The 23,805-nt window shown below is 40.7% G+C and overlaps 1 protein-coding gene and 1 pseudogene across 4 annotated transcripts in view; one reads left to right on the top strand and one right to left on the bottom strand.

The window, feature by feature from the left end:
• Positions 1 to 23,805, top strand: part of Gfm2 (GTP dependent ribosome recycling factor mitochondrial 2) — a 39,222-nt gene that overhangs the window by 1,543 nt on the left and 13,874 nt on the right. For 2 of the 4 annotated variants that reach the window (XM_040728901.1, XM_040728904.1), the window contains exons 2-11: positions 4,118 to 4,203; positions 5,126 to 5,210; positions 7,076 to 7,133; positions 7,786 to 7,883; positions 10,983 to 11,108; positions 13,464 to 13,552; positions 16,906 to 16,994; positions 18,633 to 18,693; positions 18,877 to 19,056; positions 23,182 to 23,262. In XM_040728901.1, the coding sequence (XP_040584835.1) occupies positions 4,141 to 4,203; positions 5,126 to 5,210; positions 7,076 to 7,133; positions 7,786 to 7,883; positions 10,983 to 11,108; positions 13,464 to 13,552; positions 16,906 to 16,994; positions 18,633 to 18,693; positions 18,877 to 19,056; positions 23,182 to 23,262 (930 nt within the window). In that variant the 5' untranslated portion in view covers positions 4,118 to 4,140. Of the gene's footprint in view, positions 1 to 2,478; positions 2,640 to 4,117; positions 4,204 to 5,125; positions 5,211 to 7,075; positions 7,134 to 7,785; positions 7,884 to 10,982; positions 11,109 to 13,463; positions 13,553 to 16,905; positions 16,995 to 18,632; positions 18,694 to 18,876; positions 19,057 to 23,181; positions 23,263 to 23,805 lie in introns of those variants that run through there. The other 2 variants (XM_040728903.1, XM_040728902.1) reach the window with 2 other exon arrangements.
• On the bottom strand, positions 11,742 to 12,852 carry LOC110339319 (annotated as a pseudogene).

Genomic DNA, 23,805 nt, shown 5'->3' with positions numbered 1-23,805 from the left:
CTCTCCAGGCCAGGCTCAAGTCTCCATAGAATAATGGTGACTTTTTAAAAATTTGTATCTAATACTAATTACCATTCGTGTGATTTCAGGTGCAGTGAATTATGTAATTTATCAGACTAGAGTATGGTCATCCGTCCCCATTGCCTCCCTTGCTGACTTTAGGTGTTTGGTTTAATTTCATAGTTCTAGCGAAGCCTCGCTTGACCTCCTCACCATGACTACCACATTTCCCTTTGTTGCTTAATTCTTTTCTACAGGATCTGTGACAATAGGCTGCTGTATATTTTTATTTATTCCTTTGTTTGTTGCCCTTGAGTTGGCTAGAGTCAGGGTGAGTGCAAAAATTGTCTTTGTCCACTGCATTAACTCCAGTACCTAGAAAGCAGTGTTAAATACAATTCTTGTTGAATGTGTGGATTTAATTCTCATGCCATTTCTGTGGTGTCATAGGGGAATGACTGAAGTTCAGAAATTTCTAGTGATTTGTCTAAGATTTCAGAAGACCTGGGACTCCAGCAAGTCTTACAGTACTAAAACACAGGATTTTGTTGTTGTTGCTTTTTAAAGAATTTATTGAATAGATACACTATAGATGTATGTCTCAGTGGGTCTTCAGATGCTATTTAATCAACTGCCCGATGAAGAAATGACTAATCTGAGTCTAGGAATTACTGGGATTAAAGGCGTGTGCCACCAATGCCCGGCCCAGATCTCCTTTCTTAAATCTTCTCTCAGCACCATCTTAAATTCTGCTTTTGTAGAAGTATGTTTTATGTTTGTTTTTAGGTGTCCCATGATTTTTTAATGTATTAAAATTTATTGGCATGCATTATGTTTACTTGTTTATTTATTTCAAGTGCCAGTGTGAAAACACATGCATTTGTGTATAGAGGTCAAAGAATAACTTGTGGCAGTTGATTCTTATCATAGAAAGTCTTAAGTCTTGATAGACTGTCAAACCCAAACTAGTAGATCCTAATTTTCCAGAATTCTCACTGTCATTTAAAAGCTTGGACTTATGACAGTATATAACTATTAGTTGCTTTCTTTGAAATGAATTATTATGTTAGTTGTTTAATTGTTAAAAGTTTCTTTTTTCTTTTTTGGTTTATTGAGACAGGGTTTCTCTGTATTGTTTTGGAGCCTTTCCTGGAACTCGTTAGACCACGATGGCCTCAAACTTACAGAGATCCGCCTGCCTCTGTCTCCCCAAGGGCTGGGATTAAAGGCATGTGCCACCTACACTAACAAATTGTTAAAAGTTTCTAAGTCTCTAAGTCTGACTATCCTAATTTGTCTAAGCAATCCTCCAAGTAAACAGTGCTCCATTCAAAAAAAGTGGCCGATTAACTTTTAAAACCATCAGTTAATAACCTTTGATTTCACTGTCTGTTAAGAATAAGTGTGTAACGCCTTTAATCCCAGCACTCAGGAGGCAGAGGCAGGCGGATCTCTATGAGTTTGAGGCCAGCCTGGTCTACAGAGCGAGTTCCAGGACAGGCTCCAAAACAATACAGAGAAACCCTGTTTCGAAAAACAAAAAACAAAAACAAAACAAAACAAAAGAATAAGTGTGTAATTATGGGTTGAGATTTAATCGAGGGGGCCTGAAGAGATGACTCAGAGGTTAAGAACACTGGCTGCTTTTCCAGAAGTTTTGAGTTCAATTCCAAGCAACCACATGGTGGTTCACAACCATCTATAATGAGATCTGGTGCTGTCTTCTGGCATGTAAGCATACATGCAGGTATAACACTGTTTACATAATAATACATCTTTAAAAAAAGATTCAATGGAGGAATTTTTATTGTATCAAGCATATTCTTATGTAAAATGAAAAAATTTTAGAGAAAATCAATTTTTACTTGAGACATTTATACATGCATAGAATTTATGTGCTTCGGTTTAACCAGACAGGGTTTCTCTGTGTCTGGCTATCCTGGAACTCATTCTTTAGACCAGGCTGACCTCCAGCTCACAGAGATCCATCCTGCCTCTACCTCCCTAGTGCTGAAATCAAAGGTGTGCACCACTGCCACCTGGCCATACAATGTAATTTGATCATACTCACTCTCAACTCCTCCCAGATCCATCTTCCGCCCTAGTAATCATAATCATCTTTTTAGTTTCAAAAAGGTTCCCTTTTATTATTTTTAATGGTGTGTGTTTGTGTGTGAGTGTGTGCGCGTGTGCGCACATGCGTGAGTCCTGGTGCCGTGGAGGCGATAGAGGTCAGAGACGTCAGAATTTTTGAAGGTAGAGTCACTGACATTTGTGGGCTGCCAGTGTGGGCACTGGGCTTCAAATTGAACTGAGGTCCTCTGCAAGAGCAGCGTGCACTCTTAACCACGGAGCCATCTTCAGCCCAGCATGCATATTCTTGATGCAATTATTCAACTAATTATTTGAGCATTAATAATATAGCAGCTGGTAATATATTCTTTTTTTTTTCCTTCCCTGCGGGGGTGTTTGAGACAGGGCTGCTCTGTGACCCTGGCTGTCTTGGAACACACGATGTAGACCAGTCTAGCCTTGGACTCCCAGAGACCCAGCTGCTTCTCCTGGGATTAAAGGTGTGCGCCACCACTTCTGGCCAGCTGATAATGTATTTTGCTGCCAGTGCCTGGATATATGCCAAGGTGACCCCTGTTTTGCCTACCACACAACCAGTACCAATGTGAATACTGAAAAGGATGGTTAACAATGCCTTAGCATTATTGTGAAAGTAATTTTGACTTTCAAGAGGTCTTAATAATCCTAAAGATCTATAGATCACCATTTGAGAATCAATGAGTTGCAAGGTGTTTTTCCACGTACTGACATTTTGTTCTTTGTCAGAGGTGGATACCCTGTGAATTTTAGAATATGTAGCAGTATTGATCTACTGGATGCCAATTGTGCCTCTCTGACAATCATTGCTTGTGTTCTTGAGCAAGGATATACGTATGTAAACGTTTTTCTGTTGGCAGTACTGGGTGAGAGTGACTAAAGACAGGGTCTGTTACATTAGTAGCTAGAGAGGGAAGATGAGGCCTGCACTCTGACATTTGGAATAGATTCAAGATATACTTAGGAAATAAAGTGAAAAGACTTGGTGACTTGAGATTATGTGCGGGTTTAGGAAGAAGACAGTTTCTGCATGACCCCTTGTCCTAGGGTGTTAGATACTTCTGTCTTCTCATCACACCATTGATATTGTACTTTGAGCCCAGTGAAGGCTTGTAAGTGTGGGTTTGGGAACTTACGGCAGTGCTGAAGTCAAAGCCAGGACCTCGGGCATACTAAGCAAAGCTCTACCTAGGAGTGCTGCTTCAGGGTTAGAGAGTATGAAGCATAGGTGCTCTGTCTGTAACCACTCTGGTATATCTTCATGGGGTTTAAGTTTCACATATTTATGGCTAAAAATATCAGAATATGTAGATAGGTTTTGTTGTCAATGAGAAACTGCCAAATTTACATGAGAATATTTATCATACTTAATTCTATATGTTTAAAATATACTTTTATGAGCTGGGCACTGGTGGCGCATGCTTTTAATCCCAGCACTTGGGAGGCAGAGGCAGATGGATCTCTGTGAGTTCAAAGCTAGCCTGGTCTACAGAGCTAGTTCCAGCATAGCTAGGGCTGTTACACAGAGAAATCTTGTCTCAAAAAAACCAAACAAATGTGTGTGTGTGTGTTTATGCATATGTTATTTTTATTTTAAAAAATTTAATAGTTGTACTTCAGTTATACCTTGAAGTTTTGTTTGTCTTTTATGGTTTTGTTTTTTCTTTGAAATACGGTCTTACTATGTAGCCCAGGTAGTGTCAAATTTGGCAGCCCTCCTCCCTCTGCTTCTAAGTGCTGGGATTACAGGTATCTACCAAACTCTCAACCTTCTGTATCTTTGTTTAAGAATTAAGGTGGTTTTTTAAAAGGTGTTTCTTTCTAATTTAAATTTTTAAAATGTAAGCTTAATAACTGTATATTTCATTTCATGCAAAGTTTTACTTTTTAAATGATGCACTGAGTTTTGGGGAGCTAAAATTATTCCTGTTTTCTAAAACATACTGGCTATTTCTTATATGCCTTACTGACTTGTAATGCATGTGTTTAGTTTTATAATTTTTTTCAGGGATAACATTTTAGAGGGCCACAATGTTTATCAGCTGGAGGATTTTTGCAATGAATCATCAGAGAATATTCAGTGTGCACATTAACGTAAGTGTTTCTTATGAAAATTACTGTACTTTATTAGCCTATTATTTCCTAGAGTCATAGTTTAGTTTATTGTTCCAAACTGTTTAGTCAGACTACCTTAATTTAATTGGAAATACAATTTAAAAATTTGCTTAGCAATAAAAAGAGGAGCAGGTAAAATGAAATCATGTTGTCATGAGGTAATACAATATCAGTTGTTTTGGATGCGGCTGGTGTTTTCTGTCTCATCCAAGAACAGTAGTAGTGACTGCTCACCCTTATACAGCTAAGGGTGTGCTGTATTATCTATTGTAACTATCAGTAAGTTGAAACATCTGTGAAGTACGTGTCTGTGACATTATGTCAGGATACAGCATTATTGTTAAATAGTAAAGGTAAAACCTTCTGCAGAGCTGTTGGATGCCGGTTTCTGAAGCAGTTTGACATGTGCCTCATGTTTCATGACAGCATCCTCCCCGTAAGCTTTGTTCTAATGATAGCGCTCTGTATACTATTGTGTAAACTCACATTTTCATGATGTATTGCCAATATGAATCCTCACTAGGAACCATGCCCTCTGTCACTCACCTACTGAGACTGAGCTTGTCTGGGCTGTTTCTCCAGCAGTGACCCAGCAGGGAGCTTTGGAGAACCTGTAACCCAGATGACACAGCCTTGCCATGAGGCTGTCAGCTCAGTTTGCTAGTTTAAAATGACTTCGGTGATGTTCTGAGTAATACATATTCTCTTGAAAGAGGATATAGAGAGGTTGTTGTTATATAGTGCATGCTGTTCTCGAGCTCAAGATCTACCTGCTTCAGCCTCCTGACTTCTGGGATTGCAAGCATATGTTACTGCACCCAGCAAGAGTATTGTGTCTATTCCGCTTTTGATGTATAATGCGAAAGTAAAATTAATGCCAGTTTCTTTTTCTCTCTGCTAGACTATGAGTTACTGTAAAATAAAAGCCATTTTAAAAAGATCAAAGCCTCTGGTGCCTCTGAGAAGAAACTATAGCTCCCCACCAGGTACAGATGTTAGATTCCTCTAGTTTTATCTGACACGATTGCTTTTCCTCTCTCCTGTTGTCCTTCACTCCCTGTTTCTTAAAGAACCTTGCGTTTTAGGGGTTTCCAACCTATTTTAACGTCTTGACTATTTCCTTGAGATTGTTAGGAGTATTTTGGTAGATGTGAGGGGGACTGGGCATCGTGGAGTTGTGCACCTCCTCTGCCGGGCCTTTGATGAGCTGAGCCAAGGGAGAGTGATGGGCTTAGTAGTGGGCTTCTCATTTCTGTCAACAGAGATTTCACTAGGACAGTTTACTTTGAAGAGTTTTAGAACATGCTTGGTTACGTATCTATCTGGAGTAGTTTAAATTAGATGCATGACTTCTAGATTTGGAATACGCAGTAACTGAACACTTCATTCCTCATGACCTTCCTGTGTCTGAAGTGAGCAGACACACAGCACTGGATGAGATGGCTGTTCTTATTAACATAGTTATCATGTGCAAATGGTGAAGTGAAATAATGCTGATTGGTGTTGATTTACAAGGATATGTGAATGTCATGCTGCATGTTAGACCGTATGCAGGCTTTTGTGTTCTGCCCCTGCTAATTTAACTGTGTTATGTACTGTGTCTTTTGGTCTTTAGATCCCCAATTAGGTTTTAAAAATCTAAAACTTTTTATTTTAGAAATTTAGAAGACTTGGCTTAAATAGCATGAAAGTAGAACTTAAATTCACGAGTAAAACTATTGTTTCAATGTAATTACTGGAACTTAGGCTAGCATGGAGGGATCACTGTGGACATATTTCATGTAAAAAATACCATATGAATGTTTGGTGGCCCACATTAAAGTTCTAGTACTAACAAGGCTAGACAGAGGCTTGCGAGTCTGACTCTAGGCAGGAGTACACACCAGACCCTGCCTCAAAACCTTAAATAAAAGCTGGATGCAGTAGTGCACACCTTTAGCCCTGAGTTCAGAGGGAGGAGCAGCTCTGTGAGCTTGAGACCAGCCTGGTCTACATATCAAGTCCCAGGTCAACCAAGGCTTCATACTGAGACACTGCCTCAAAAAAACCAAGCCAAACCGAGCCAACCAAAGAAAACCTTAACTAAATAAAATAAAAAGAAGCACTGCTAGCTATTTGAAGTCTTAGCATATCTCAGCTTCTGCTGAGTGATCCCACTCAGGCATCTGAAGGCGCTGGGCCTGGCATAGCTGAGGGAAGGGAGGTTCTAACCTGTATGGAAGCTCACGCTCAATTAATCCCTCTGGGGGGCCTAGAGAGATGGCTCAATGGTTAAGAGCACTGACTGATCTTTCAGAGGACCTGGGTTCAATTCCCAGCCCCCACATGGCAGCTCACAACTGTCTGTAATTCCAGTTCCAGGGGACCTGACACCTATGCATATAAAATAAAAATTAATAAATTTAAAAGAAAAAAGAAATTCCTTTAAAAAAAGAGTTTTAAATTGATCTCTCTGCATGCTTCAAGACTTGAAAATGCAGGTTTACATGACTGCACATTTAGAATTTCCCTTTTATTTAGGACCTGCTGTTACCTTCTGTCATATTGTTACAAACACTAATTTTACAGTTCTGTGAATAGAGGTGTAATAAGTAACCGATTGAAATAAATCTGTATTGTTTAAGGGCTTCATTTGTAAATTGGTATTCATTAGTGTGGCCTAAAAAAAGAAATTGGTATCCAGAACTTCTACTATCAGTCATAACTTTCTTATGTAGAAAATAAATCTTAAATAATTGCACTTTATGTAGCTTGATTTGGAATGTTGTATGTGTTTTAAATTATTTTGTATGTTTTCATTTATAAATTAAATTTTTCATTAAACAGTTTAATTTCAATTCTCTTCCTGTAGGTATAGTAGGAAATGATGTGAAATCCCTTTATTCCATCATTAGCCCTCCTGTGGCCAAGTAAGTACTGTCATTATACTGGTTTCCATAGACTGTTGAGGAAGTTTACAAGTCTTCTTCAACAGGCATTACTAGTGACTTATTTAATTTCTATATAAATGTTAGTGTGTATCTCAAAAGCTATTTTTTTTTTAATAGTAGCCGGGCGTTGGTGGCACACGCCTTTAATCCTAGCACTCAGGAGGCAGAGGCAGGCGGATCTCTGTGAGTGTGAGGCCAGCCTGGTCTACCAAGAGAGTTCCAGGACAGGCTCCAAAACAATACAGAGAAACCCTGTCTCGAAAAACCAAAAAAAAAATTTTTTTTTGCTTTATAGTAACAAATGAATATAAGATATTCTTAAGATTGTAATTAGCCTTTTTGTTACTTAGCTATTCTGTCTGATAATGTGATAGGATGCATTAATGGGAACAAGAGAGGTATGGGATGAATATGACCTAAGTATATCACATATGTATATAAACATACCATAGTACAGTTCATTACTGTGTATACTTAATATATGTTGATATTAAAACCAAAATGTTTTGCTTTTGTCTTTGTACATAATTACATATATTATAGGAATATTAGTCTTTAAAGTTTGTACTGCTTAGATATTTTGGTTATGATGTGCACCTCATAATGCATGTCTTTTTCCCCCTTTAAACAGAATTCGTAATATTGGAATTATGGCTCATATTGACGCAGGAAAAACTACCACCACAGAACGAATTTTGTACTATTCCGGATACACAAGATCATTGGGAGGTTAGATTGGATTCCTCCTCTCCCCAACTCCCAGGAGCAAAGAAGTCAGCTAGAGTATGGCATGGGGTCTGATGTCTAAATGACAGCATTAAGATAAGGTGGCTGGCAATACCACCAGAGGGTCTTCTGAGAATTAAGTGAGCATTGAGTCCCCCATGGCCGTCATGGGCTTCATATGACACTTGTCTAATAGAAGGTTGTAGGTCAGAACCACACTTAGCATTAGACGTTTCTTTCTACAGCAGCACCCTAGTGAGAAGATTCAGTTACAGTTGCCAGAGTTCACATAAGGGACATTCCATTTCCCACTCAGGGAGGTCCAAGATATGTAACTCCAAACTGTAATTCTTCCAAGTCAGTAGAGTTTGCCAGTAAGAACACATGGGTTCTCTGTGTGTGTGTCCTAGTCATAGAGTTGACATACTTCTGTCGTCTGATTTTTTTTAGAAGAAAAAAAAAACTGGAATGTTAAGGTCAAAATCTCTATGGAAAAGGAGATGATTTTGTTAAACCTTAGCTTAGTGTGTATTTTCTGAGGTTTGCAGTTTACTGCTCAATTGTAGCTTTTGAAAATTGTAGTTAATTCTTAGTAGGCTTGCACTTATGGTTCCCCAGAGCAGCTTTTTAGTTTATTTGCATCAATTTTTCTGTGCATTCCTTGTTTATTTTTTAACAATTTCATATGGGCATATAATGTATTTCATCCATCATTACCTTCTTTTGTCCCCCACACCCTCCTCCTGACCCCCTTCCATTTTTCATGTTCATGTCTGTGTATGAGTAGGTCTGTGTGAGTGTGTCTGAACGTGTCTGAACGTGTGTGTGAGAGTGAAAGTGTCTTGAGAGCATGTATGTCAGTGTGTGTGTGTGTGTGTGTATTTGATTGAGCATGGGTTACTGTTTTTTGTGTATATGTTTTGTTTTCTTTTTTTGTTTGGTTTTTTGAGACAGGGTTTCTCTGTGGCTTTGGAGGCTGTCCTGGAACTAGCTCTTGTAGACCAGGCTGCTCTGGAACTCACAGAGATCCACCTGCCTCTGCCTCTTAAAGGCATGAGCCACCCGGCGTGGGTTACTGTTTTTAAGTAATGCTGGCTGAGTCCCATGGTGGGTTTAGGAGGTCTAGTTTATGACATGTTCCTATCGGGAGCCATTTCCCTAGACACTTGGAAACATGACAGACTTGATGCTTAATAGAGGAAAAGAACATTAGGATTAGAGTCTTTATGATGGTAAATTCTTAAACACATGGCCACCTGGATTTTCATTATTCTGTATAAATGAGTATATGTGTGACAGCAAGATGTGGGGCATTGTCAGGTTTCTATTGTTTCATGAGTCTGACAATCATCCTCTCACACTCCCAGTTTGGATACCTGCAGTGAGTACAGTTTCTAAGTGTAGAGTGAAGCCTTTTCCTTGCCAGCCGCTTTGGTTTTTCCCCACCAGTCGCCTGGGCTCTGCTGCATTGCAGTCCCCAAATAACACACAAGACTGTATTAATTATGAAGCTGTTAGCCGTTTGCTTGTTTCTTACTGGCTATCTCTGACTTAAGTATTTAACCCATCTAAGTATTTCTCTTACCGGAGAAAGGGGTCCGGACCTCTTATTCCTATGGCGGCTACATCATGACTCCCTGTGTTTCTCTTTCCCAGAATCCTCCTCGACTCCTAGCCCCACCTATCTTGCTTCCCTATTGTCCAACAGTGCTTTATTCAACAACCAATAAGAGACAGATTTACAGAATGGCATCTCCCATTATCTAAGTTTCATTTTTTTTAATTATGAAAAGTTTTAACCAGTTTTAAGTATATTTATAGTCAATAGAGTTTAAGTATCCTTTTTTCATTGTGACTGAGATATCAGAAATGTTTCAGGTGTTTCCATTTTTAGTTTAGGAATATTTATTGACTTCACTAATTGGGCATTCCTATTCTGGAAAATCTAAAACTGGAAATTGATTTTAAATTTCTGCATGCCTAAAAACTAAATTGTACAGCTTGATGACCCAGAGTTTGTTTTGTTGATTAGAATAATAATCATAATAACATAAGCCAGATGTGTTGCCACACGCTTTTAATCTCCACATTAGGGAGGCAGAGGCAGGCAGATCTCTGGGAGTTCAGGACTAGCCTGCACTACATGGTGAATTCCAGGCCAGTCAGGGCTACACAACATAGCTAGAGTAGTTGCAAATACATTTTTTTATTTTCCCTGATGTTGGTATTTTTAGAGAGAGAGAGAGAGAGAGAGAGAGAGAGAGAGAGAGAGAGAGAGAGAGAGAGAGAGAGAGAGAGAGAGTAAAGGGAAGCTAGATGACATTTTAGGGGTCTTTTGTTTATGTAAGTGGAATTATGATAGTGTGATGTCTTATATTCATGAATTTTGAATGGCAGAAGTAACTTCCTTGTATTTATTGCCTATAAAATTTAATCAGATTAAAAGGTGTAATTCAAGAATCATTGGAGTGAACTTTCAGGATTAAGTTATTGTCTGGGTTTATATTGACGACTTTACCTCAGGCCTTATTTGCACGCAAATCCTTGCTTTGGAAAACTTGTAAGTGAGAGTCCTTATAAACGGTAACTTAACTTGGGAACAATGTTTTCTGTTCCTCGCGCAGTGTGGCCTCTACTTGGCATTATTGAACTGGGCATTATTGAACTTAATCCTGCCTCATTTTGTCCTTGTGACGGCTTGGTAAGGGCAATTCTGTTATGTTAGCTTTACCATGCAGGCCAGATAACCAAGATGGTAGGAACAGGAATAAAGTTAGGAGGGTGGTTTAACCAGTGGACTTCATTGAGCTACTCTACCCCCGAGCAAGGGATTTGTGGCACAGAGGGAATAAGAAACACCAAGCTAGGACTAAAGGAAAGAAATGTATGGTTTCATGAGAGAATTACTAACCCTGCTGACACAGCTTTTTCTCTTCTGAGGAGTTTATATAGAGAAAATACAGGGCTCTAGGTGTTAAACTGAGTATTTTGGGGGGCTTTTTTCTCAGAGCAGATTAAACTATCCTGGGGGGAGGTGAGGTACTGAGAACCAGTAAGATGCACTTGTTTTGAATTAATCTGTGACCTGTTTTTCCTGATTAGATGTCGATGATGGAGACACAGTGACAGATTTCATGGCTCAAGAGCGAGAAAGGGGCATTACCATCCAGTCAGCAGCTGTGACATTTGACTGGAAAGGGTATAGAGTCAATTTGATTGACACACCAGGTATGATGTAGCTTCGTCGTGCAGAGACTCTGTGTCACTGAGGCTGTTTCTGTGGGGTTTTTGCTTGTTTGTTTTTATTGTTTAGTCATGGTCAAAAACATTAAATTTCCTCTTAACCATTTTTTTTTTAGTTAGATGATAGCTTTATTGAGACTTACAGGACATCCCAGAAAAGGGTGGAGAAAAATGTATACTGGCCAGTTAGGTGGGAGAATCTAAATGCAGGTCCAGATTGAGAAGGGCAGATCCATGAGACAGATGATGCTGTCGTGGTACCCACAGCAGAGCACAAGGCACAGCTGGGCTAGGGAAGCCAGCCCCACCTGTCTGTCCAGGAATTCTGCCTGAGTGTGCAGAGTCCTCTGTCTCTATTCATTACGGCTGTTCTTCCCTTTCTGAGACTGCTGCTGTAGGCAGCATCTTTAGACATGGCCTGTGGCTGGACACCATGTCAGGGACTTGTATGATCATCCTCCTGGCCACCCAGTATGCTGCTGTAGGCAGCATCTTTAGACATGGCCTGTGGCTGGACACCATGTCCGGGACTTGCACGATCATCCTCCTGGCCACCCAGTACCATGGTGTTGGACTGAAGTCCCAGGCAGAAGTCAGCACATCTGGTCTTCGTATTCCTCACCTCGCAGGGTTGGGTACCTGGCCCCATAGCTCTAGGGGCACCAGGAATGGGTTCAGTGGGCAGGTCCCAACTGCTTGCCAGGCCCACTTCTGTCCTACTGGCTGAGAAGTTTGGTCAGGCTCCCCTGGCCCCTTGGAGCCAGTCCCTCAGTCTTCATTCCTAGGCCTGCAGCTCTTCCCACAGGGAGAGAAGCCTGGGAGCCATCAGCCGAGCATGTGTTTTCGTTATATGTTCCACCGGGGCTGTGCGAGGCAGGTGTGACAGCTCCTCTGGAAGTGACATGAGCAGGTCAAGGACCACAGCTGACTCTGATAGAAGGAAAGGGAAAGAATGAGAGGTCAACGTTTGATCCTGTACCCCAGCCTCCCCCCACTAGAGCCCCTGTCCTCCTCAACTCCTCTTACCAGCTGTGAGAGCTCAGGGCCATGGCCATTTCTGGAGAAGGACAGATGTCTGTAAATCTTCTCAAAGTCCACAGCGGTCTCTCTGTGGAGGGGCCAGCCAGGGACTTGTTTGGGGTATGGGAAACAGTGACCTCAGAGGCAAGGCCCAAGGTGTCAGAGTTGGGGTCAGAGGCCTTAGGGACAGGAACAGGGGCCTCGGGAGTGGAGTCAGTAGTCCTAGGGGCGGGCTCAGCTTCAAGGCCGTGATTCCTCTGCCCTCCTTGGGTACTCAAGAACAGCCGTGGCTTCTGTAGGCCTTCGTGGTCTTGCCCGGTGTGGCGTGCAGGAGGCTGACGCGTTCTGCAGCAATGGTGGGCACCTGGGAGAAAGCTGCAGTAGGGCTCCCTCCAGTGGGCCTGTTAGTTTCTCAGCAAGATCCATCCGTACTTCTATGGAGGTTGTTCTTGATGCCTTGGGTACGAACCACTCCACCTTTGAGCTGCTGTACAAACGGGCAGATCTGGGTCTCACTGCAGCTCTGCAGCTCCTTGGCCAGCTCTACAGCTTCTGGCTCTGACTGGACCCACCGAGCCTGGAGTGGTCTCAGTGGATGCTGCATCTCGTGTGTGGGGGTGGGGTGGGGTGGGGAGGCTCCAAGCTGTGGAGCCTATAGCCTCACCTATATAGCGAGCGGGTCCTCCCGCCTTCGCTGTGGTGGCTTCATGCCGGAACTCTGCAGGTCTCTTCCCTGGTGGGCCCTCTTAGCCATTTTTGTTTTGTTTTTGTTTTTCGAGACAGGGTTTCTCTGTATTGTCTTGGAGGCTGTCCTGGAACGTCTTAGCCATTTTTACGTGTACACTGAGAAACGTGCTTAGTGTTTCATCTTCAGAACTGAAACGCTGCTCAGTAGACGACTGCTTTCCTTGTCCTTTCCCCGCCGTTCTGCTCTCTACATCTGTTCCCATGACTGCTCACCTCACCTCCTGTTAGTGGAATCGCTCTATTTGGTTGCTACATAAATAGTTGTTATTTTATATGGCTTAGAGAGTAATGACATGAACAAAGTCTGTCCCTGTCTAGAACAGACACCTTTTTTTCCCGAATCTTCTCAGCCCATAACGGCATCTCCAGATTCAGAGCCTGTGGGTATGGGACGCGACTGTCGGCCCTTGTTCTGTTTGTTCACAGAGTGTGGGTGGAGACAGCAAGAGCTTCTTGAAGCACTTCTTTGAGGCGTTCACCTTTTGTGTGTACACTCACGAGGGACATTGCTGACCCATGTAATTGTTTTTTTTTTTTTTGAAGATTTTAACTATTTCTTATTTTTTTTCTTAGGTCACGTGGACTTTACCTTGGAGGTTGAGCGCTGCTTGAGAGTGTTGGATGGTGCAGTGGCCGTGTTTGATGCCTCTGCTGGTGTGGAGGTAAGATATTGCTAAAGTGAAGACAGAACAACAGTGTGGTTTTTTTAAAGTATAGAATTAGTTAATTATATCCCGTTATTTAATAATTCTATATAAATCAGGTTGTGGTAGTAGAAAGTTGGAATTTAATAATGAAATGTGATTTCAGAATTTTTACAATGGCAAGAAAGTTTGTTATTTCTAGAAAATATGAAGGTTGATGTTGGGAACTGGGGATTCTGTTGATTTCAAACTATCAAGTTCCTCAGCATTAGTTTCATGGATTCTATCAGAAGTCACAAAGACACTAGGTGAGAATCAGGGGACTTTATAGTCTACATGTAGTGACCACTGAGTCAACATACCCCCAAGTCCTGGTCTAGAGAGTGGCCTGAAAAGAGTCAGGGTAAGCTAGTCATGTGAATGGTAAAATGCATGGAAATATCTTACAATGAGTAATTAGCACTTCTCCACGTTGCTCTGCAGGATGGACAGTGTCTGTTTTCTAGGGAAGTTAGCAAACCTACCTTTTCCCCCAAGGGAGACCTTCCACAAAGACTGTTTGCTATGGAAGCCCCTTAGAAGATAGTGTGGAGGAGGGGTTAGCACCTCCAGCAGTGCAGACACACGAGTACTCATATCCTCACAATTACTATAAAGATTCTTAGGAGGGTCTGCAGCTCACTTCTGGAGGATTTGCCTGGCTTGTATGAGTGCCTAGGTTCAAGGGCAGATTTGCTACCCTCTCCCCAATACATGTAGGTGTGCATTAAAGTCCTTGAGTAAATTCTGAAAGTGGATTTTTTAATAGAGCTTATTGCTAGTAGAATGCAATTTGCTGTTTTTGTTTTTATTTTTGTTTTGTTTTGCTTTGTTTCAAACAGGGTCTCAAGTATCATGGCTGATTTGGAACTTGCTATGTAGATGAAGCCGGGCTCAAACTCACAAAGATCCACCTGCCTCTGCCTCCCCAGGACTGGGATTAAAGGTGTGCGCCACTACCTGGTTTGTGCTGTGTTTATAGGGTAAGTTATACTATTTTTAGTGAGAGTGCCCATCAGAATTGGATATATAATCTATTTAAATTCTTCTGCCCTTAAATTATTTTCATTAAGTTACAAAAGTCAGTATCTTAAAAATGGGATAAATTGACATAATGCGATACTCTAAGAAAGGTACAATAAATATGTGTTACATTGCTGCCCAAAATATTTGGCCCATGTCTAATCATGTGACAGTGATTAGTGAAATCTAAGTGAAAAGATGTGACAAAGAGAACTACTTACAACTTTTCAGAAATTTGAAAAATAACAACAAAAATTTTTAATGAAAGCATCATATAAGTGATTAAGGGAAATCCTGAAGAACTATTCTAGATTAAAGAATTTAAAGAATCATATAAACTGAATGTATCTTTAAATCCTTGGTTGGATCTGAAGCTTAAAATAAATTAAAAGATGTGACCATTATAGTTGGTTATTAAGGAGAAAATCCTTGTTTGGAAATAAATGCGGCTATCACCATATCACCAACTTACTGTTGTGACCCGGCCATATCCACTTATATAACTGGTCCATATGTGGGGCTTTTGAGAAGGAGGCATCAACATAAGATACCATTTTGTGAGCCAGGTGGTGATGGCACATTCCTTTAATCCCAGCACTCAGGAGGCCAACGAAGGTGAATCTCAGTGAGTTCAAGGCCAGCCTGGTCTACAAAGGGAGTTCCAGGACAGCCAGGACTGCTACACAGAGAAACTGCCTTGCAAAGTCCAAACAAACAAACAAAAGATACCATTTTGTACCCTGCAGAGTGACTAAAATTCAAAAGAGCAATAGCAAATGTTGATGAGGGTGGTTCAGCTGGAGTTCACAGTTATTCATGGGACAGTGAAACAATACAATGACTCTAAAAGGCCATTTGGCAATTTCTTACAAACTTATATATACCGTCACTAAAACTCAATAATTCAGCAGGGTGGTGGTGGCTCACACCTTTAATTCCAGCACTTGGGAGGCAGAGGCAAGCAAATCTCTGTGAGCTGGAGGCCGGCCTAGTCTACAGAGTAAGTTCCAGGACAGCTAGGGCTGCACAGAGAAACCCTGTCTCAAAAAACAAGACAAAACAAACACCAAAGAAACCGAAAAAGAAAAACAACAACAACAACAACAACAACAAAAAACCGGAATAATTCTGTATCTTTTTCCAAGGGAATGGAAATGTTTCTTCACCAGAGATTTGTTCAGAATGTTTCTAGTGGCTAGACTCTACAGCAGCCCCAAGCTAGCAGCTGCCTAAGTGCATATCCACTGATTGATAGAGAAACTGATCTGTCTGTATAAAGGGACAAGGTGGACAAATCAGGAGCCATTCTAGTCATCTGAGACTCATGAATAGGCAGAGTATGTACTTTTGGCAATGGATCAGAACTAGTTTCTTCCAGAGGACTCAAGAGGGGTGAAAAAACTTCTTGGAGTAACAGCATCGATTTGAGTAGTAGTTGCACAAGGTCTATTTCTTATCAAAACTCTATCTATATGCTTAGTCTGTAGATTTTGTTGTGTATAAATTCTACCTAAACAAATAAAAAGCTAAACATTAGACTTTTCATGCTTCTCAGACCTTGGGACTCTATGAGGTACAGATATTTTAATAGATTCAGACTAAGTCTATAAATTGAATGTGTGCAGGAATGAAATCAATTAGACAAAAAGCATATGTGAATTACTTATAAATATCGGTAGTAGTCTGTCCCTTACACTTTACCCTATTGGTGTATATGAACATTCAAATATTTAATTGAAATATGTGATTTCATATATCATAATAGTGCTTTTATTATTATTTGTTCCTCAAGGCAAAATCCCTTTTTACACATCAAAAACTGACATTAGGAGATGTGGTGGCGCCTGCCCGGAACCTCAGCATTTGGGAGGTGGATGCAGGAGGATCAGGAGTTCAGGGTCAACCTTGCTATGTAACAAGTTCCAGGTCAGCCTAGGCTTTGTGAGACCTGCTTTAAAAAATAATGATTAAAATAAATAAGTTTATTATTACATACTGGGAAAAATGAAGTGAAACAAAGAGTGGGCCTTCTGGTTGTAATGTAAGTTCTCTTTTGAGACTCTGGGTATCTGGATTTCATGTCTTTGTGTGGAAACCAAGTTCACCTAAAGCGGCACAAAGTATCTAGTCACTTCGTTGTACTTCCTGTTATGTTCTCCAGGGAGCCAAAAGAGGGCCTTTGGAAATGGACTGTAGAGGTTCTGACTGTCTGCCAGCATCAGGCCCAATTCCACGTTACCACAGATTCATGGATCTGTTCACCCAGTGGCAGCCACAGCCACAGGCATTTTCCCTCGTTTTTGCTTTAGGCCCAGACTCTCACCGTGTGGAAGCAAGCTGACAAACACAAGATACCCCGGATCTGCTTTTTAAACAAGATGGACAAAACTGGAGCAAGGTATATGAAGAGGCTGTTAAGGCTACAGAGCAGTCATGGCTTAAAGTTCCAGTTTAGAAAAAACAATTCCAAGTATAATTATATACTTTAGATATACAGACATATATAATATAGATATGCAATTATAAAGTATGGAATCTCAAAAAACACAATTTAAAATAATTTCGAAGCAGCTCAGTTGTCGTTGACTGCTTGGAAGTATTGAGCCATCTGGATCTATGAACACATTTTGCAGAATCCTGATGGAGTGCAGTCTTGCTGTTTCTGCCGATTCTCTTTGGAGCTCTACAGCATCCTACTTTGCTCCTGAAGCCTACTGTGATCTCATGGCTGGCGTTAGAGAGTAGGGTGATTTTTATGGTTAACTCGGAGAATGATGTCTTTCTGTGTCTTCTGACGTTCGTTAGTTAGTGGGTATTATGCTCAACAAAAGGGAACTGGGAAGTGTAATGTCCTGTTTGTAAAACAGAAGATGATTAATGCTGAGCTGCAGCAACCGTGTATCAAGGCTTATTTAGAGTGGCAAGCCAAAATGGATAGATACATTGTTCCAGTAACACAGTGCCGGAGCCTCCGGCTGGTAGGGCTGGGTTAGTGCTGGTCTACTCAGTCTTTTCCAGGGGCGGAGCGGAATGATGAGTGTCCAAGACCCAAACCTTTCTCCTTCCTAGTACGACCCAGACTTCCCCTGCTCCGAGTTACTGGGAAGAAACACTGAGTTGGGGACTTGTCGAAACACAATCTCCTTTTATTGCAATAGGCAGGAACTTATATAGGGTTGAGGTAGGGGATGGGAATCTTAGGATGGGGTAAGGAGACCTGAGGAGTAAGGGCCAATAATATTCCACAAAGCTGGCAGTTAGCTAGGCAGGGGGCAGTCTTGCATCAGTCCTTGCTGACTTAGGAGCATTTGCTAGACTTTGAACCTTTGGAGTTTCCCATTGATTGACTTCAGTGTCTTGTAGTGATGAGGAGGGTAATGCCTGGATTCTAAGCTAGTTCTCAAAGATGTTGAAGCCAGAGTGATGTGCATGTATATATAAATCAGCCTGTGTGCCAACTGTAGCATATGTACTATAGGTAGCCTGCCCCACTGCTAGCATAGAAACAAGCATTGTAGCATACAATACTAATACCTAAGATTAAAACAGTCAGTCTGGCTCTCAGAAGAGAACCAATGGCATATATAGCTATGGAAGAAAGGCTCCTTAATTCAAGTGAAATCTTGCATTTGTGACTTCAATCTTAGCCTCACAATTGGGTTATGTGACATTTGGGATAAAAATTCCTTAAGTTTCCCCATGATAAGATAATGGTAAATACTCTATTGCTATTACCAGGTTTATTTAAGATACTGCCCTGGGCCGGGTGGTGGCTTACGCCTTTAATCCCAGCACTCAGGAGGCAGAGGCAGGCGGATCTCTGTGAGTTCGAGGCCGGGCTGGACCGGCAGCCTCCAAAACAATACAGAGAAACCCTGTCTCATAAAACCAAAAAAAAAAAAAAAAAAAAGATACTGCCCTGTGAAACTGACATAATGAGCATTATGAAGAATAAAGGGATATGTTAGAGAACATTCTTAAGTCTGTTTTGAGAGGTATTTTACTGTGTTTCTAATGATGATTTTGCTTTTTACAGTTTTAACTACACAGTTGAAAGCATCAGGGAGAAGTTAAAGGCGAAACCTCTGCTTCTACAGGTAATGGTTAACTGATACCACATTCTGGTATTTCCTTGTCAATTTATTGTGGCATACACACTTTTGAGGTAAACACAAGACATAAGTAAGTACAGATTTGAGTAAAGTAATGGTAAGTTTTGTTACTGTTGTGGTGTCTACATTTGTATTATTTAGTGATACAAAGCATGCTCTGACTTACAGCTGCCAATCGGTGAAGCCAGAACTTTCAAAGGAGTGGTGGATGTAGTAAACAAAGAAAAACTTGTTTGGAATTCTAACTCTGATGATGGAAAAGACTTCGAGAGAAAACCCCTCTCGGAAACAAGTGATCCGGAATTGCTGAAGGAGGCTATTGAAGCAAGGAACTCCTTAATTGAACAAGTAAATACTTAATTTTAAAACTCTTTAAGTGTTCAGTAATCTTTTGGCAGATTTATTCTCAGGCTTTATATAAAATTATGTGTTCAATATGTAAAATGTAGTGAATTAAAATGTGTCTACCACTTATAAACAAGTAAGATACTGCCTGCTTCCTGTTTGTCTGCACATCCTGTTTTCTACTTACCTATACATCATTTTTAGTAGTCTTCTTTTTTTCTTTTTTATATTTTACTAAAGTTTTATTCTATACAACTTGAAATACAGACTCTGACCCTTTTGGCATTACAGACTCCAATTTTCTGGAAACATTACTGATTTTGATTAGAGGAGGATAAAAGGGCACAATCCACAACAGGGGCACATATAGTTGTCTTTTTTCTTTTAAGATTTATTTATTCATTTATTTTTATGTGTATGAGTGTTTTTCCTGCATATATTTGTGTTTACCATGTGTCTGCCTAGTGCCCAGGGTAGTCCAAAGAGGGCTTTGGGATCCTGTGGAACTGTAGTTACAGATGACTTTGGGCCACCATGTGAGCGCTGATATATGAACTCAGATCCTCTGCAAGAACAACAAGTACTCTTAACGGCTGAGTCATCTCGCTAGCCCTAGTTTGTTTTATTGTTTGTGTGTGTGTGTGTGTGTGTGTGTGTGTGTGTGTGTGTGTGTGTGTGTGTGTGTGCTCAGAGTTGAACCTAGGACTTGAAGGATAGATGCTAAGCATGTTCTTTATCACTGAGCTATGCTCCACACACCCCAACACAATATATTTGTCTTAGCATTAGTTTGCACATTCTGTCCTTATAAGAGGAGTGGTATAGTTTGTATTTTCTTAACTGTAGGTGTGTGTAGTGACAGTTTATTTTCAGTGTTATATGGTGTTGTGATATATTATTATAGTACAGTTTATTGTTCTCTCATGGATTGACTTGAAATTTCTTTTCTCTTTCTGTTAGAAATAACATTGCTGAGTTTGTTGTAGCATTCCTCTGTAGTCCAGTGCTTCTGAGATTGAGGCAGGAGAGTTGATGTGTGTTTAAGGCCAGCCCAGGCTCCATAGTGAGTTCCAGGCCAATCTGGAATTACAGGCAGTGAAACCATGATTGTCCTCCTGTGCAATGTGAAATCTCAGCAACAGAATCTCTGCATCGAGGGACCTGCCTATCTTCTACTTTACCAGATGCCAAATTGCTTAAAAGTTAAAGCCATCCACTTATTGTAGTTAGTATATAGCTTATGTCTGCATTGGCTCTCTAAGCTTTAATAGAACATAGCAAGATTGTTAATGCTGTATTATTTACACTATACCAATATTTGTGGCAATAAATAACACATATCTTAGGCTTCTTGAATCTCACAGTAAAGCATTTGAACCTTTGATTTTTTCACTTCAAAATTCAGTTGCTTCAAGTAAAACAAAAAGTTTTTTTTTTTTTTTTTTTTGTTTTTACGAGACAGGGTTTCTCTGTATTGTTTCGGGGGCTATCGGTCCCGCCTGGCCTCGAACGCACAGAGATCCGCCTGCCTCTGCCTCCCGAGTGCTGGGATTAAAGGCGTGCGCCACCACCGCCCGGCCAAAAAGTTTTTTAAGACAGTCTTGACTGTGTTGCCCAGACTTGCCTGGGACTTGCCATTCTACTGCCTCATACTCTTGAGTACTGGGTTACAAGTATGGGCTACTATACCTGCTCAGTCCAAACAGATTCTGGCAACATTTTCTAACATCTATGTTGTATAGGTAGATATTCTTAGAAAAATTATTTGCCACTTATAACTTATAATATTCATTGACTTATAATGAACATAATAATGACTTATTGGATAGTGATTGTTGAAGATCTGGTGTTTGCTGGTTAGGTGATGTACATGAACTCTTATTCTCACAACCATGTATCATCCCCACTTTATAGCTAAGGAGTCAGAAGCTTAGACTGTTTAAAAAGTTTACAGCTAATAAAGGGAGAGCTGGGATCTGAACTCAGGTTAGTATCAGATCAGAGGTCAGACTGCTACCCACTTTGCTACATTGCTTCTTCCTCTTCTTTTCATCCTTCCTCCCTCTCTCCCTCCTTCCTTCCTTCCTTTCTCTCTTTCTTTTTTATGTAGTCCTCCTGGCTTGGAACTTGCCTTGTAGACCAGGCAGCCTTGAACTCACAGATCTGCCTGCCTCAGCCTCCCAAGCACTGGGATCAACCGTGTGCCACCATGCTAGCCTAATTCTCTAGGTTAGTAAGGCCTACCAAGAAGAGCAGGAGTAGTATTGACATTGTTCATGAATTGGACACATAATTGACTCCTTTTTTTGAGTTTGTGTATGTGTATGCAATTATGTGTGTCAACAGTTATACGAATAAAGAATGATCTTATCATCCAGATGGATAGCCAAGACACAATTGCACATACTGGCTTTTACTAGGACATGATAGTGTATGATGTGGGTAAAGAAAATGTGATATTAGTACCTAATAACAGGTGTTGATTATATGTTTGGGTATGTGGGTGTGTGTATGTATGTATGTATGTATGTATGTATGTATGTATGTATGTGTGTGTGAATATAGATAAAATTTAGAGAACAAGACCACCTCAGGTGCATTAGCTACAAAAAACAAAACAAAACAACAAAAAACCCCACAAGTATGTTGGTGAGTGTGGAACAAATGTAATCCTCGGTTCCTGCAGTGGGAATACAATGATACAATTACAATAGAAAATAGAGGAGGGGCTGGAGAGATGGCAATAGTTGAGAGCACTTGTTCTTGCAGAGGACCTAGGTTCAGTTCTCAGCACCCATGCATCAGCTAACAACTATCTGTAACTCTAGTTCCAGAGTATCTGGCACTTTCTTCTGACCTGTGAGAGCACCAGGCACACGTGTGATGCACATACTTACTTGCAGACAAAACACTCAGACACATAAAATGAACGCAAATACATCTGAAAGAGAGGGAAAGAGAGAAAGGAGGAAGGGAGGGAGGAAGGAAGGGAGGAAGCAAGCCATATGAGAAATACCAAAAGGAGGCTCCTCCAAATGTTCCGTTTGAGGTATGTACCCCAGAGAATTAAAAGCACCCCCATTCCTAGTAGCATTATTCACAGTAGGCCATAGAAGAAGCAACTCAAGTGGTCATTAACGGATGAGTAGATCAACAAAATGTAGACTGTTACTCTCCCTTAGAAGGAAGGGAGTTCTGACCTAAGTGCAACATTAGTAAACCCAAGGCCATTTGGCTCAGGAAATACACCAGCTACAAATGCTAGATGGTCCTACATTGTGAGGAAATTCAGAGACAGAGGCTCGGGAATGGGAAGATAGGGAGCTGTTTAGGCTTTCTGTTTGCAAATTGAAACATTTAGGAGCTTACATAACAATAACACAAATGAGCTTAATACTGTTGAGCTATACCTAAAAATGATTATGATGGCAAACTACTTTTAGGCTATGATGGTAAAACTTGAACCACAGTTAGGTTTATCTTAAATTGAGACCCTAAATGTGAACTGGAGTCAGCTTTCTGTATCTTAGGACAACTTTAGAGGTGAAATGTAATGATCATGATACTTATGGGCACTTACCTGTATGTTCTGAAAGTATGCTTAAAATTGGCTATTGATCCTCAGTGAGGCCCTAAGAGGAAAGTGACCTGGACCAGCATGTCATTCTTCGGTGACAGGGTCCTGATGGGGTGTGTGAGACAGGGAGAAGAAAAAACTAGGCTTCGGAGGCCTTGCCCAAGTTTTGTCTTATGTACACAAGTTTATTTATTTTTATTTTTATTTTTTATTTTTATTTTTTGGTTTTTATGAGACAAGGTTTCTCTGTGTTGTTTTGGAGGCTGTTGGTCCAGCCCGGCCTCGAACTCACAGAGATCCACCTGCCTCTGCCTCCCGAGTGCTGGGATTAAAGGTGTGTGCCACCACCGCCCGGCATGTACACAAGTTTATTAAGCAGGACAGCACTTTCAATTTCCAGTTTCCTTTTCTTTGGAAACCAAAAACAAAACAAAACAAAAACTGAATTGTGTTTTCCAAAGGCCCGAAGTGTTGCTTGGCCTGCACACTTTAAAGCTGACAGCTAAGGGTGAGACTAAGTACAAGTTGTGCAAGTTTGTCTTTCTTTACAGGTTGCAGATTTGGATGATGAATTTGCTGACTTGGTTTTAGGAGAATTTAGTGAAAACTTTGATTTGGTTCCAGCAGAAAAGGTAATGTGTTATTCACTCATTTAGACAAAATTTTACTAAGTGAATATGGCTTGTTTTTTTTCTGTTTTTGGAATATGTGTATTAACTTTTTACACTATTAAAAATGGTGGCTTAGGCTGGGCAGTGTTGGTGCACACCTTTAATCCCAGCCCTTTAATCCCAGCACTCAGGAGACAGAGGGAAGAGGATCTCTATGAGTTTGAGGCCAGCCTGGTCTGCAGAGTGAGTTCCAGGACAGCCAAGGCTACACAGAGAAATCCTGTCTTGAAAAACCTAAATAAATAAATAAATAATTTAAAAATGGTGGCTTGAAAATGAAAGTCACTGCTCATATAAGCCCTAATGCTAGCAGCATGCCGTTCCCAGACACTCTACAGAGTTAGAAGTGCAGTCATTTTTCTTTGCATACACAGAGTTGGGGTTTTAATTTTCTCCCATAAGTAGCTCTCTAATTGGGCCTGAGGCCCACTGAGTAGGAGGGAATTATCCCTGGTACAGGAAACCTAGGCAACTACGTGGGGTTAGTGAGGTCATGATTCTTAG

This window comes from Mesocricetus auratus, unplaced genomic scaffold, assembly GCF_017639785.1.
Source record: "Mesocricetus auratus isolate SY011 unplaced genomic scaffold, BCM_Maur_2.0 Super-Scaffold_100020, whole genome shotgun sequence".
Lineage (NCBI taxonomy): Eukaryota > Metazoa > Chordata > Mammalia > Rodentia > Cricetidae > Mesocricetus > Mesocricetus auratus.
The sequence above is the reverse complement of the archived record's forward strand: the minus strand, read 5'-3'. Positions and strand labels throughout refer to the sequence as shown.